This window comes from Acartia tonsa, chromosome 1 (genome assembly GCF_053477335.1).
Source record: "Acartia tonsa isolate MP-2025a chromosome 1, ASM5347733v1, whole genome shotgun sequence".
Taxonomy (NCBI): domain Eukaryota; kingdom Metazoa; phylum Arthropoda; class Copepoda; order Calanoida; family Acartiidae; genus Acartia; species Acartia tonsa.
This window is the reverse complement of record NC_137260.1, coordinates 6,899,217-6,912,669: the sequence shown is the minus strand read 5'-3', so window position 1 is coordinate 6,912,669 and position 13,453 is coordinate 6,899,217. Positions and strand designations below refer to the sequence as shown.

General features: G+C 31.0%; 1 protein-coding gene across 1 annotated transcript in view; it reads left to right on the top strand.

Annotated features, from left to right (window-relative positions):
• The first annotated feature begins 4,624 nt into the window (after positions 1–4,624).
• LOC145307997 (C-type lectin mannose-binding isoform-like) overlaps positions 4,625–13,453 on the top strand; it is a 31,383-nt gene continuing 22,554 nt past the window's right edge. The window contains exons 1-10 of the mRNA XM_080150244.1: positions 4,625–4,739; positions 4,891–4,944; positions 5,169–5,222; positions 5,453–5,506; positions 5,574–5,627; positions 5,684–5,737; positions 5,921–5,971; positions 6,083–6,131; positions 6,533–6,688; positions 7,048–7,140. Coding sequence (XP_080006370.1) covers positions 4,713–4,739; positions 4,891–4,944; positions 5,169–5,222; positions 5,453–5,506; positions 5,574–5,627; positions 5,684–5,737; positions 5,921–5,971; positions 6,083–6,131; positions 6,533–6,688; positions 7,048–7,140 — 646 coding nt within the window. The 5' untranslated portion in view covers positions 4,625–4,712. The remainder of the gene's footprint in view (positions 4,740–4,890; positions 4,945–5,168; positions 5,223–5,452; positions 5,507–5,573; positions 5,628–5,683; positions 5,738–5,920; positions 5,972–6,082; positions 6,132–6,532; positions 6,689–7,047; positions 7,141–13,453) is intronic.

Genomic DNA, 13,453 nt, shown 5'->3' with positions numbered 1-13,453 from the left:
ACTGTAAGTGTGTCCTTAAAATTATTTCAAATTCCGTATTTTGTGATATATATAAAAAAAGAATTATTATTGAATTAATTTATTATTGTAAAGGTAAAATGATTTATTTAGAGAATTTTTTAATATCTTTTATATAAACAGAAAAATATGATTTTGTGTAAAGTTCAAGACACAAGGCTAGACTTTTTCAGGCCTAGTATCTTGCACTTCTCTCAGGTACTTGAGTTTGAAAATAATTAAAAAACCTTTGTTGGAAAAGAATGGTTTTAAATAAGATAACAAATCACTGTTCAAAAAATCAAAGAAGTTGTGCATTCTAAAACAAATTTTTGAGTTTAAACATTTTGAATTAATGTTGGTTTGCCAGGAGTTGAAATTTAAAAAAAAATAGACAATACAATTCTTTAGCCAGAAAATAAGTTTTAAAAAACAATGCTAAAGAACTTCAACCATCACTATTTTATAGAAATTTATGATAACCAATTTTTGCACTTTTTTATGTTTTAATGTATTAGATTTGTCTTGATTTTCTAATTCTCCTAGTTTTTAAAATGCTGTGCTAACAGCCAATATGATGCTAGCCATATGGCAGCTAGCTGCAATCACATTTTTTATTCTGTCAAACCAATAACCTTGTAAATTGGTTTTTATTCATTTCAATATATAAAACAACTACCTTATCAAATTAGGTTTTTAAGGCATTTGTTGAAAATCATATAAAACTCCCTAATCCAATAAATAAAATAAGATATTCAATATTAATTTCTTGCAGGGGTAAGTTGGTTGAATTAGGCAAAACTTTCTATTTAATGAAAAGCACCCAATAAGATTATTTCCATTTCTTAGAATGACTTCTTGTGTTCTCCTGGTGGTAAAAATGTAATCAATAGTTTTTTTTTATATATATTTTTTGGAAAAAGTCACCTTGTGATTTTTTACTAGTATCAAAGGCCTTTTTCTCTGTAGTACATTGAACTTTTGAAAGAAAAACAAATTTGAAAGTAATGGTGTTTATATTATATAGAGGACCTCAGATATGGGTTGTGTTTATGTAGAAAAACAGTAAAAATTCTAGTTTCAGTAACATACCTTTAAAAATTTCTTGAAGTTTCTGAAAAAAATTGGTTAAAATTTGTGGTCTTTGCAAAACATGTATAACCCTGCACTATTGTGTTAGCCAGGTAACCTTAAATTATGAATTGGATAGTGTCACTTTAAGAAATGCCTGAGTAAACAGATCTTATAGAAAGTAAATTAAAATCAACTATTTGTAATTAGAATCAGAACAACCTAAAAGGGAGTGGGGACAAAACACCTAATTTAAAAATACCTAATTTAAAAATGCCTAATTTTATAAATGTCTAATGTGACAAAACACCTAATTTATAAATACCTAATTTAAAAATGTCTAATTTAATAATACCTAATTCTAAAAATGCCTAATGTGACAAAACACCTAATTTTAAAAATGCCTAATTTTATAAACACCTAACTATAAATACCTAAGTTTAAAAATACCTAATTTTAAAATACCTAATTTAAAAAAACCTAATTTTAAGCATATCTTAAAACTGTTGTTGAATATATTAAACTGGCGGCTACGCCCCCTAGAGTCCTCAAGGGGTGATTGCAGTGCAGAGGAGAATTCAATTCAAGTTGTTTGGGGGGGGGGGGGGGTAGGTTAGGTAATAAGTGCCCCTTTTTTATCATTAATTAATCATTAGGCTGCTAATAATGTAAAAGTTTCTTTACATATAAAAATATAAAAAGAGAGTTTTTTATATCATTTATTGTCATAGACAAAAAATTTGACAATAATTACATTTTATTTTATGATTTAAATATTTACTAAATATACTATCAGATATAACTACATCTCTTTCAATTTTTACGCTGACTAAAAGGAATAAAAAGTGATTATAAAACAAGTTTGACAACATCCATAAAAGTGAAGCACTGGAACGGTATGACAAATGGACATTAACACTTGTATAGTGTCTGAACTGAATAATCAGAATATAGAAGTATAAGAGTTGAAGCAAAATTGTAAGTAAATTTGTTGAACAACTGATGGATAAAGGATAATGTTTATGAACATACTTACATTTTTAGGACTTGATTATAGAGTTGCTTCGCTTATAATATTGTTCTTTGTTGTCCCAGGAATCAATTTACCAAAAATCAGATCAAATGGATAATTAGGTCATATAAAATTTGTTGTTAAAAAAGTAGAAAAATCAACATGTTTAAAATGGACGTGCGCTTTCTAAATTGTACCTAACTACTACAGGAATCATCATGCAAAGTTTGAAATCGACAGGACAATTCTAACATGCCCAAATTAACAAATAAAAGCTATCTATCTTGAAATCAAAGGTTGAAGGACAAAGAAAATGAATTTTAATTTTTATTGGTTTCTTCCCTAACCTAAGTAGCCGTAGCGTCGCTTTCTTAGGGGGTGATAGTTGATGATCCCCCATTTTAGTTCTAGTTTTATAAAGAAAGATTGAAGAAATATAAAAAAACGGGGGGAGGGGTGGATTTTTGCAAAGGGAGAATTCTCATTGGAAGGTGTTGGTAACCTCCCAAAAAGCGTTATAAACCTTCCCATGACCTATGGGAAGCTTCATTGTAAAGATGAACCATATTGGTTCATTGACTAGCGAGATCCTTCAGCAAGAACAATCAGCCAATTGGATTAATGTTATAAAAATTTTAAGTATTTTAGTGAAAAAAAAGATATTTTAGAATTAGGCATTGTTAAATTAGGCGTTTAGATAGTTTAGAATTAGGTATTTTTAAATTAGGCGTTTTTAAAATTAGACATTTTTAAAATTAGGTATTTTTAGTTAGGCATTTTCAGTTAGGCGTTTTTAAATTAGGCATTTATAAATTAGGCATTTATAAATTAGGTGTTTTTAACGTAGGTGTTTTTAACATTAGGTATTTTTAAACTTAGGTGTTTTTAGTTAGGCATTTTTAGTTAGGCATTTTTAAATTAGGTGTTTTGTCCCCACTCCCCTAAAAGTTCACTTTTAAGTCCAAGTTTCCAAGTTATAATTTAAAATATAAGACTTACTAAAAGAAAATAGGGTCTTTAAAAATATTTAAATGTAATTTATATTTTTTACTCATACCTGATTAAAATGGTTAAATTTTTTTTTATTTAAAATATGTCCCATATCTTTCTGATTCATATTATTCATTTTAGGCAGCAAGGTTTAAAGTAAGAGAATTGCTTATTGTGTGATCCCTCAAATTTTGGGTCCAGTTTCTGTATGCAAACATAATTAATTTCTATGGATCTCTAAGATAAGCTTAGTCTGATATTTACTTGTTCAGTCTGACTTTGATAGAGGAATATGCACACATTCACATCAACTCAGAACTAAGTTAGAATTATCTAAATATTTCTATTTGGCCTTTCAGATTTATAAAATGTTGTTTATCCTTGTGCTTTCTAGTCTACTTTCAGAAGGTAAATTTAATTTTAATTGGCTGTGTTCTATTAGTATCTATGCTAAAACATAAAGGGTGGAAGCGACCTGCCACTTTACAGTTTTAAAAAGAAAAAGTCTTGAGGTTGGATTATTTTCTATGGTGCTTTTTCTCTTAAGTGGGTTGAGATACCCTCCTTAAATAAAGTAAAACCATACCAGTTCTTCCCTGTCCTTCAGTATACACAGACTAACAGACATCCTGTTACTATTATATAAGGATTTGTTGTATGTCTTATTCTATTACAGGTTCTATGATGACACTTACCATCGGTATACAATCTGATATAGAAGGAAACTGAACAATATCTTTCTTAAAAATCTAACAAAACTCAAATCATAATATAACAACAATTATTCATATTATTTATCCAAATAAAAAAGGGCCCTTATTCATGTGCCTGTTTTTTTTATTCCTATTCAAAGGACTGTCTGCATTGCTTTTTAAAGAATGAGAATGCTTTGAATCATCCTTGGCATGCTCACAGTGCCTTTGAAGGTGCTTTGACTTTAGTGTCAGAACCTAAATTGGGACATAGTGCATTTCATTACCCTAGGTTAGGTAACTTCATTTCACTTTTCAATAAAATCTAAAATGCAGCGGTTTTTGAGAAAATTAGATTTAAAAATTTCAAATTCAATTTTCACCCACTAGGAGTTACCGCATAATCATGACAAGAAAAGCAAAGATTATTTATTTAAAATTTTGAACAACTTTCCTTTTATAAAGTCAGTCATAAAACCTCTCTATATATGATTTATTTAAGGCTGAATTTCCGTGACCTTAGCAAAGCAATTGATAAAAATGGCCATTAATTAACTCACTTCAGGAGTGGTTTTATGAAGAACTTTATAAAAGCAAAGTTGTTCAAAATTTTAAATGGATAATCTTTGCTTTTCTTGTCATGATTATGCGGTAACTCCTAGTGGGTGAAAATTGAACTTGAAATTTTCAAATTTAATTTTCTGAAAAACCGCTGCATTTTAGATTTTATTGAAAAGTGAATTGAAGTTACCTAACCTAGGGTAATGAAATGCACTATGTCCCAATTTCGGTTCTGACACAAAAGTCAAAGCACCTTCATTTGCACTGTGATGCTATTTGTCTGTCCCATAGTTAAACTTTCAAATAATACAACTTATTTCTGAAAAAAATAATGTAAAAGGGGTATCCTCAAACTCCACAAGGTGTAAAAGTATCAGTTTTTGACAGATATGAAAATGAACATTTTTGATGTGAAGGTAAAATATTACACCATAGGTTATATATGTAGATTTTTTCTTTATATTCAAAACTTACCCTAGAACCTTACTGATGAGAAAATCAAAAGGTTAAATACAAATACTTTTAAAATAATTTTAAGCAGAATATTTTTTTATAAACTCTATTTAGGACTTGAATGAGAAAAATCAAGAACTTTTATTCACAAATTTCAGTATTTTTCAGGTAATATTTGATACCCATTTTTATCTATAAAACCTTATGTTGTTTAATTAATTTGATAATAAAATTTATAACCATACCAGTTTAAATAAAAAAATTAGTTAGGATTTTGTAACCCTCTTTGTGATTTAATTAAGATGAGGGCAGGTAATACATTTGCCTTTGCATTCATATTTATGATAATTGATATATAATTGAAAAAGACTTATATTCAAAATTTACCCTAGAAACTTACTAATGAGAAAATAAATATAATTGAGTCAAATTTAACTGACCTAAAGGTAAAAATTTTATCATTTTTTAAGGAACAGTTAATTGTTAAACATTTATTTATAGGTTCAAATATTCTTTTCAAGGGTTGCTTGAGTAAAATTTTGAAAAATGCCAATTAAAATTGAAAATATATAAATTTTTCTACCAATAATAAATTTTTATCAGATGATAACAACATTATGATATGAAGTAAAATCTCTTATTTTGTTGATACATTTAATAATGAAAATATTATTAGGTAGCAATAGAACAACAACATACAATTCAAACTGACCTTCTTGACAAAATAAAGGTAATTAAAACAATATATATTAAATCTATATAAAAACAATTGTAACTGAAATTTTTTTTTAATTTAGAAATTAGAAGAGGAAAAGGGACAGATTACACTCACTAACTTAAATCATGCAAAGGTAACCTAAAATCTATAAATTAAACAAATATTATAAATATTTACTTTTTTCTTTAGTCAACAGAAGAAACACTTAAAGCAATTGAAAAGAATCTCGGGGACAAACATAAGGTATAACAGTAACATTTTACAGTAAATATTTTTGTGTATAAAAAAGTGTATAAAAATACAGATTTTAGTTATTTGATGCAAGAGTTACAGATATTGCTGCAAATTTAGAACGTAAATTAAACATAATAATGATATTTATCATTTTACTTTAGAATTTGTAATCTATCATTAATATTTTCTTAGATTTTAGATGAAATTGACAATCTGAAAAATGTCTCTAAGCCACCTAATCAAGTATATTATTAAAAGATAATATTAATTATATTCATGATATATTTGAAAATTTTAACATTGTAAACTTTAACGAGGCAATAAGAAATTGTTTTAATAGTTATACATTTCTAGAAATTCGAAATCTGTAGTAATCTTAACTGGACTTATAATGAAAATACAGGTAAAAGGAATAAAAAATGATCCAGCATGATAATATTAAGAATAAAACATAATAATTAATCACAGGTATAGATTTAATGCTCCATTATCAATCAAACCTAAAAAGCAATTGTTTTTGTTATATACAATACTTTTAAAAAAATGATCAAAAATAATTTCTAGAATGCTAGTAAAGTTTTTTTTTTATTAAAGCCTAAGGTTTTAAAATCTATGCAACTATTTGAGTTGTCTTTTTTAGAGGAGCTTCGCGTTTTAGGTTATTAAATTTTTGGTTTTAAGCCTTGGGATTGTTATTTTCTTACCTTTTTGAACATAGCCCCTATATGTTAGGGACACAGCAACTAGTTTTATAGTTTTATATAATATATAATTTGTAAATTTAAATTTTTTTTATATTTTAAGGAACATGTTACAAAGTAGTTGAATTTGATGTGACCAATTGGATGGTAAGGAGCCATGAGACCAGCTGGAGTGGAGCAAGAGAAAACTGTAGAAATCTTTCTGAATCTGCTGATTTAGTTATTATTGATTCTAGAAGCAAACAAAATTTTATTAGATGTAAGAGAGCAGTTTTAATTAACAAATTATTATGGTATAATCGTAATAAAATCTTAACAATCTATAAGATTTTGCCAAGACAGTGCTAAGTTTAAATTTGATAAATTTTATTATACTCTCCATTTTTAAAGTTAAAAGCTAGAACTTCCAATGTATTTAATGTTAGTTTGTTTTGTACATTTAAAGGTTTTATGTATTTTTAGCCAAAGATAAGATGTAAATTGAAGTTTTTGATAAACATAGTGAAAAACTATTGGTTGTAATGGTCTTTCTTAGATTCTCAACCAACAGGGTATTGGCTTAGTTTCCCTCTACCAATGATTGCTTTCCCTGAAATTTTATTTCTCTTGTGATTTCAGCAATTATGCATGAATACTTACTTGATGATATATGGATTGGTTATCGGAATACTGCAAGAGAGGTTGGTTTTGTCTGGATTGATGGGACTCGAGGTAATTTTCTTAATGACTATTTATCTTCTTGTTTATCAATTAGTTTAGAACATTCTTAAGACAAAAAAATCTTCAGTGTTCCTCTTTTTGCCTTATATATGAAAAAAACTGTTTCTCACATTTTATGTTAAAAAAGGCATAGAAACAAATAAGATATTTTTTTTAAAAGTCAACACAATAATGAGCATAAAATCTATCATTCTAAAAAAAGTTCTTTTTGATTTTGATATATATATCAGATAAATGTATATAAAAATAGTGTTTAAAAACTATAAAAAAAATGTTTTTTTTTCAACTCTTAAATAAACTTTTAGGTTTATTCATTACCACAGTAGTTCATAAAAACTCTTTAATTAAACAAATTAACTGCAAAAAAAATACAAAAACGTCTACTGCATTATAAAACTGTGGCATGGTGCCTTCTTCATTCAAGTTTATACATTTCTATCCCTGTCCACATTCCTCTACTTCTCCAACCGGGCCAGACCTACACTGATAACCGCCACCATGTCCCATCCTGTTGTATCCAGGAGTTAGTTGATTTATGTAGGCCTTTGTGTGAACATCTCACCACTTGCTTGCACTCGGTAGACTGTAAACCTATATGACTAGGTTGTCGACAGTCTTAACTCCTTATCCTTTGTGCACGTGGTTTCTGTCCTATACAGAAACGAGACGCCAAAGCTTTTCATTAATATAATATTAATCTGTATTTAATAAATAAACATCCTATTGATTTGCCTATTCTGCCAGTTAAATGTATAATAAATCTTGTATTTTTTTATGAAATACCTGTGTTAAATTACTGATATATTATTGCGTCGAAGCTACTCTATACTCATATTCCGGTCTGTCCGTACATCCCCTCATACGTCATTTTGGCGCAGTCCTGTCTACCACTCATTTTTGAGGGGGGAAGGTAAAGGTAATTATTAACGTACAGACAAAACCAGACTGTTAAGTAGCTTCGATTGCAAAGTGAAATAAATATTTTCCGAATAGATAAACTAAGTTTATTCACGGAAACAGTTTACAGTAACAATTTGTTACAGAATATTGCTAATAATTATTTCGTGGCAAACTGCCAAATAAAGATAAAAAGGAACCCGCCTTTTTTTTCACATTAGTATTAATTTCACATATTTTCATATTTTCTCCCTAAACAGGAAGAAAGGGATACTCCCAAGTTCTTAAAAAAGTTCGTGGTAGACAAACAGTGTTAACGAACACTACAGCTCCATCACTATGACCGGTAATTCGGAAGGCAAAAAGGGGGATGGCGAGAAAACCAAAACTCCACCTCCTCCGAACGCCACTAATAACACTCAGCCTCAGCCAGACCCACTTTCCCCTGAAAAAATTAAAGAACTTATACGGGAAGCGCTAAACGTGTCTCTAAACGAATATTCGGCACATTATAGAGATATGATAAAACAAGAATCCGATATTATGAAGCTTGAAATGGAAACGAAATGGGCAGGGTTTAAGGAAACGGAAGCACATCGCAGATTATTAGCCGATACCAACATCATAGATCTAAAACGTAGAGTATCAAAACTCCCAGCGGACGGAAATTTAGGCCCATTGTTTGCGGAAAAAACGTTAAATGAAAGTCTCAACATGACCCATTTTAACGCCATAGGTGATGACTCAATAAATGCCACTTTTTATGACCGATTATCGGTCCAACAAAAGATAAGCGTGACCGAATGGGTCGCCAAGGATAGAATTGCAGCCCCAGGTTGTATGGCTTATTCAATTGTAGGCTTTGTAGGCCCAGCAGATAATGACAATTGGATGAATGTAAGGGAAACTTCCCTAACAGAATATGAAAAAACTTTACTAGAAAAGTTTCCCTTTATCCCTGATAGGATTAAGTCGTTAGAGCCTCTCCGTAGGTCTGCACCCAATGTAGCACCAAGACCCTCTACAAGAAGCACACCCAGGACGGCAGCAACCAGTGCCGCCGCCGACGATTTTATTAAAGAATGCTTTATTAAGGGACAAAAGTGGGATTCTGATTTTGCGAGGGATGCCCCTAAGTGGGACGGCAGAGCCGACTTTGATAATTTCTTCGCTAATTTGTGGAGGGTTGCAAAAACATACAGAATCTGTGACCCAATCCTTTTCAAGGATATTTTATACCAGCCAATCTATGACTCTAGAGGGGAACGACTAGGGGATTTAATTACACCTGAAAGAAATCAGGCTTTATCTGCCTTAAGTTATTACCTGATGATCAGAAGGCTGGTCACTCCTTTCTCGGATCCGGAAGTAGCCTCGCTGTACTTCTATAACCTAAAACAGGAGACTAATCAACCCCTTGACACCTTCTTTGAAAATAAACTTAAGGTATTCAAACTCATGAACCCTGGCATAATACCCAAAAAGAAGTGGAAAGAATTCTATCTTAACGTTAGCAAAAATCTATTGTACTCAAACCTTGCCATGGATATGGCAAATTATGTCGAAAGTATGCAATTTTTGGACGACTACAACGCTTACTTAAATAAACTTATTACCCTCGGACAGAGATACGTTAACTGGGACGGGTCTGGTCACATTAGCAAGGAAAATCTTTCGGCTTGCTATTCCCAAGCCATGGAAATGTTCCTACCCAAAAATTCTGCGGAAACGAAAAAACAACCCATAATCAGCATTATTGAAGATAATACCCCCACTAACACGGCAGTGTATAAGGAAAACTTAACCGATGAACCTGATGAGGTTCCTTCTTGGGTAGATCATGAGGATGACCCTATTGCTTGGGATCAAATCGAGGGCGTCATAGGAGCCTTTAATGGTAGAAGTAAAAATATTAAATGCTGGCATTGTAATATCCCTGGTCACGTAGTACAGAATTGTAACAAAAAGAAGGCTGGGGAGCCCCCACATCCCGATTCCTGCTTTGGGAAAACACGAAATAAATTTACCCCACCTAGAAAAGCTTCGGGTAATAACAATAAAATACCTGAACAGTATGCGCGTAAAACCATCAACCAGATGGACCAGGAGGCCAGCGATGAATCTGAAATAGATAAACAGGTGCAAGCGCTTGTTAAAAATCATGTCCATTATATGTAAAAAGAATGGGTATAAACCTTGCGATATTAATTGTCCCTATCCTAAAAATATAAAATTAGCTGAATGAGTTTCATATTTTGATACAAAAAGATAAACAAAATATCCCATGTCAAGCTTAGCTTGCAAATTCCTTAATATTAAATATCCCTTACCAGGCAATGTTTTGGCGCGGGAAAATAAAACAAATTATTATTATTAAATATGACTAAGCAATGCATAAAATAAATTCCTTCCCCTTCTTTCTCTGTCCCACCTTAGCCGAGACAGGAAACTGGGGGAAAGAGGGATGTAACCTGGGGAGCATTTCACATGCACTTAAAACTTTCCATCCATTTTGGAAAATTAATAGTCTTAGTAAAGAAGCCAACAAGTGAATACTTATTAACTAATTAGTAAATTTTCTTTAGTTTCAATATCGCATGGTACTATTTAATATGTAAATATCATATGTTTGTATGTATATTTATAAGGATCTAAAACATTTTAGTTTAATTTTTAATCGCTAGGGGAACTTAAGCGAATCGTCTGTATATAAGCAATGATTTTTGAGATAAAATCTCAGTATCAATCTGATCTGAGAGTTGTAACAATTCGCTTTTGATCCCTGATTCTTTGTGGCTGAAGTATTTCAGCAATAATGTATAATAACGGATTCATATGGGTTAATATTATTGTATTTTGCACAGTGACAATAATAGAACTATATTTAATTTATTATGTATCCGAAAGATGTCGCCTCGAATGCTCTCACGGTCCATATAAGTAAATAATAGCCAATACATAGGAGGGGGGGGGGGGGGTCTACTGCAAATCTGTATAAATACGAATGAATATTCAGATTTAAATCAGTTTATGGAAAGACCTTCAGCAAGCTCTTCTTCTCTGATTTTTTGAGCTGCAATCAAGCAGCATTTAAACATTAAAAGCTTAATTACTTAACACTTAATTAATAAACCTTAAACATTTTGGTTAAATTATTTTCCGCTAGGATTACTAGCAGAATAAAAATACTTTAGTTTAATTAACTTCCGCCAGGATTACCAGCGGAATAAAAGGCCACTATATAAAATCGAACGTATATTGTTAATCAAGGCCAGTCACGAACAAAGCAGTTACCACAAACCACTTCTTATTTTTGAGGCTGACTTCAGCACTAATTATATTTAAAATAGCAAATATATATATATATATTCTACCCCATAGGTAGAAAAACTTATCAAATCTAGTATAAATACTAACAATATCAGAAAATAAATCAGTCAGGGTAAATCCTCTCAAGTGTGTTCGACGTATCTTAATTATTTTGAGCTGTAACACAGCGCTAATCTTATATCATTTAAAATTGTGATTCAAATACTAACCTAATTAAATTATAATCTGTATAAATACAGATAGAAATCAAAAAGTAACTCAGTCAGTTTTTAATCTCTTGTTAGTAACAAGTTGAACATTTATTTTTAAAGCTACTTTGTAGCATTTCAATCATTCAAACTTAGTTCAATTTTATTCCGATAGGTTTCTATACTAATTATCCCACATTGTAGTATATAAAGGAGAACCAGTATCAAAGTTTAATAGTTTCTCTAGAACTTTCAACATTCTTATACTTCTTAAGAAATTTCTTGAGCTAAATAGTAGCGCTGATAAAACTTAATGAAACCCAGAAAGCTATATAAAATAATTTTAACAATTAATCATATTGTTAAAACATTGCATGATTTAAAAAGATTCGACACACAATTATACCTGGAGCATAGGAAGTCCCTGTGTGAGGATTATCATTGTTTAATCGCTGGGATTGGGATCTTGGAGGATATGCATCTTAGGTTCCGTCTAAAAATATAATTAAATTTCATAATGCCCATCTGTGCAAAATTAAAAGTTTTTAACCCAATGGGGGGGGAATTCCTGCAACACGCTCTCGTGGATACAGGAAATAACTTTAGGTCCCTTATTTCTAAAGAAATCTTAGATGATAATAAAATCACATTTACCCCTGCCAATCTTAGCGCCCTGTCAGTAGATTTAAAACCTGTAAATATCGTAGGACACGTACATTTAAAGTTCAGTTTTAATGGATCAGATAAATTATTTGAGGAAACATTTTACATCCCTGAAACAACGTCTAAAATTATAAATTTAGGCTACAAATTCCTCAAAGTTAACCGAATTAATTTACTATTAGATAAGTTTTCATTTGAGCTCCCCACTGGAGAGCAAATTCCAATAGAAAATTCAACAATTAACATAGTTGAAGAAAGTAAAAACATACCCTTAATCCCCACAAATAATGTTCAAACAGAACAAAATTCCCTTATCCCGGGAATAAATTGGAGTAACAAGGGGGGTACTGGGACATTAAAGCAAAATAAAACATGCATAAAATTAGCAAAGAAAACAACATTTTTGCCTGGGGGGAATACAGCGGTAATAACAATACCTACCCGCCGAAAAAACGGGAAGCGGTATAAATCTCCAAATAATTCTAAAATGACAAGCCATAACGGCTTGATGCTCATGGAGGGTATTTACAATGTAAATGAAAAAGGGTTATGTTGGGTAAGTTTTGTTAATCTAGCAGGGAAAAATATTACCTTGCTGCAGAATGTCAAAGTTGGATATTGTTTCGAATTCGAACCAGATCCCCAGAATTCCTGTAATAAAGATATTAATCAAATAAATGAATTATCCGGAACTACGCTTCTTAAAAGAATTAAATTCATTAAAGAAAAATTAGACTTAGAAAATAGTGACTTAATTAAAAACAACCCAGGGATGAAAGAAAAGGTAGTAAAATTATGCCTTGATCATTTTGATATATTTTCAATCGACGATGCCGATATCGGTAATTGCGACCTCTTGTAGTATAAAATAGACTTAATCCCTGGGGCCAAACCTACTAAGGCTAGAAACATTCAGTTAAACCCGTTGTATGAAACCAAATTAAAGGAGCAAATAGAAAATTGGTTAAGGGGGGGCGTCATTGAGGAGGGCTACAGCGAGTGGTCCTCCCCTATCTTTGCCGTAAAGAAAAAACCAACGGCTGGGGGGGAAGGTAAACTTAGGTTTGTAATAGATTTTCGTGCGCTTAATAGTGTGACGCGAAAAATTAATTGGCCCCTTCCCTTAATTTCTAGTAATCTAGAAAAACTAGGCACAGGCAATGTATTTAGTACTCTTGATTTGACTAGCGCTTTCCATGCGCTAGCCATTTCTGAGGAAAGTAAAC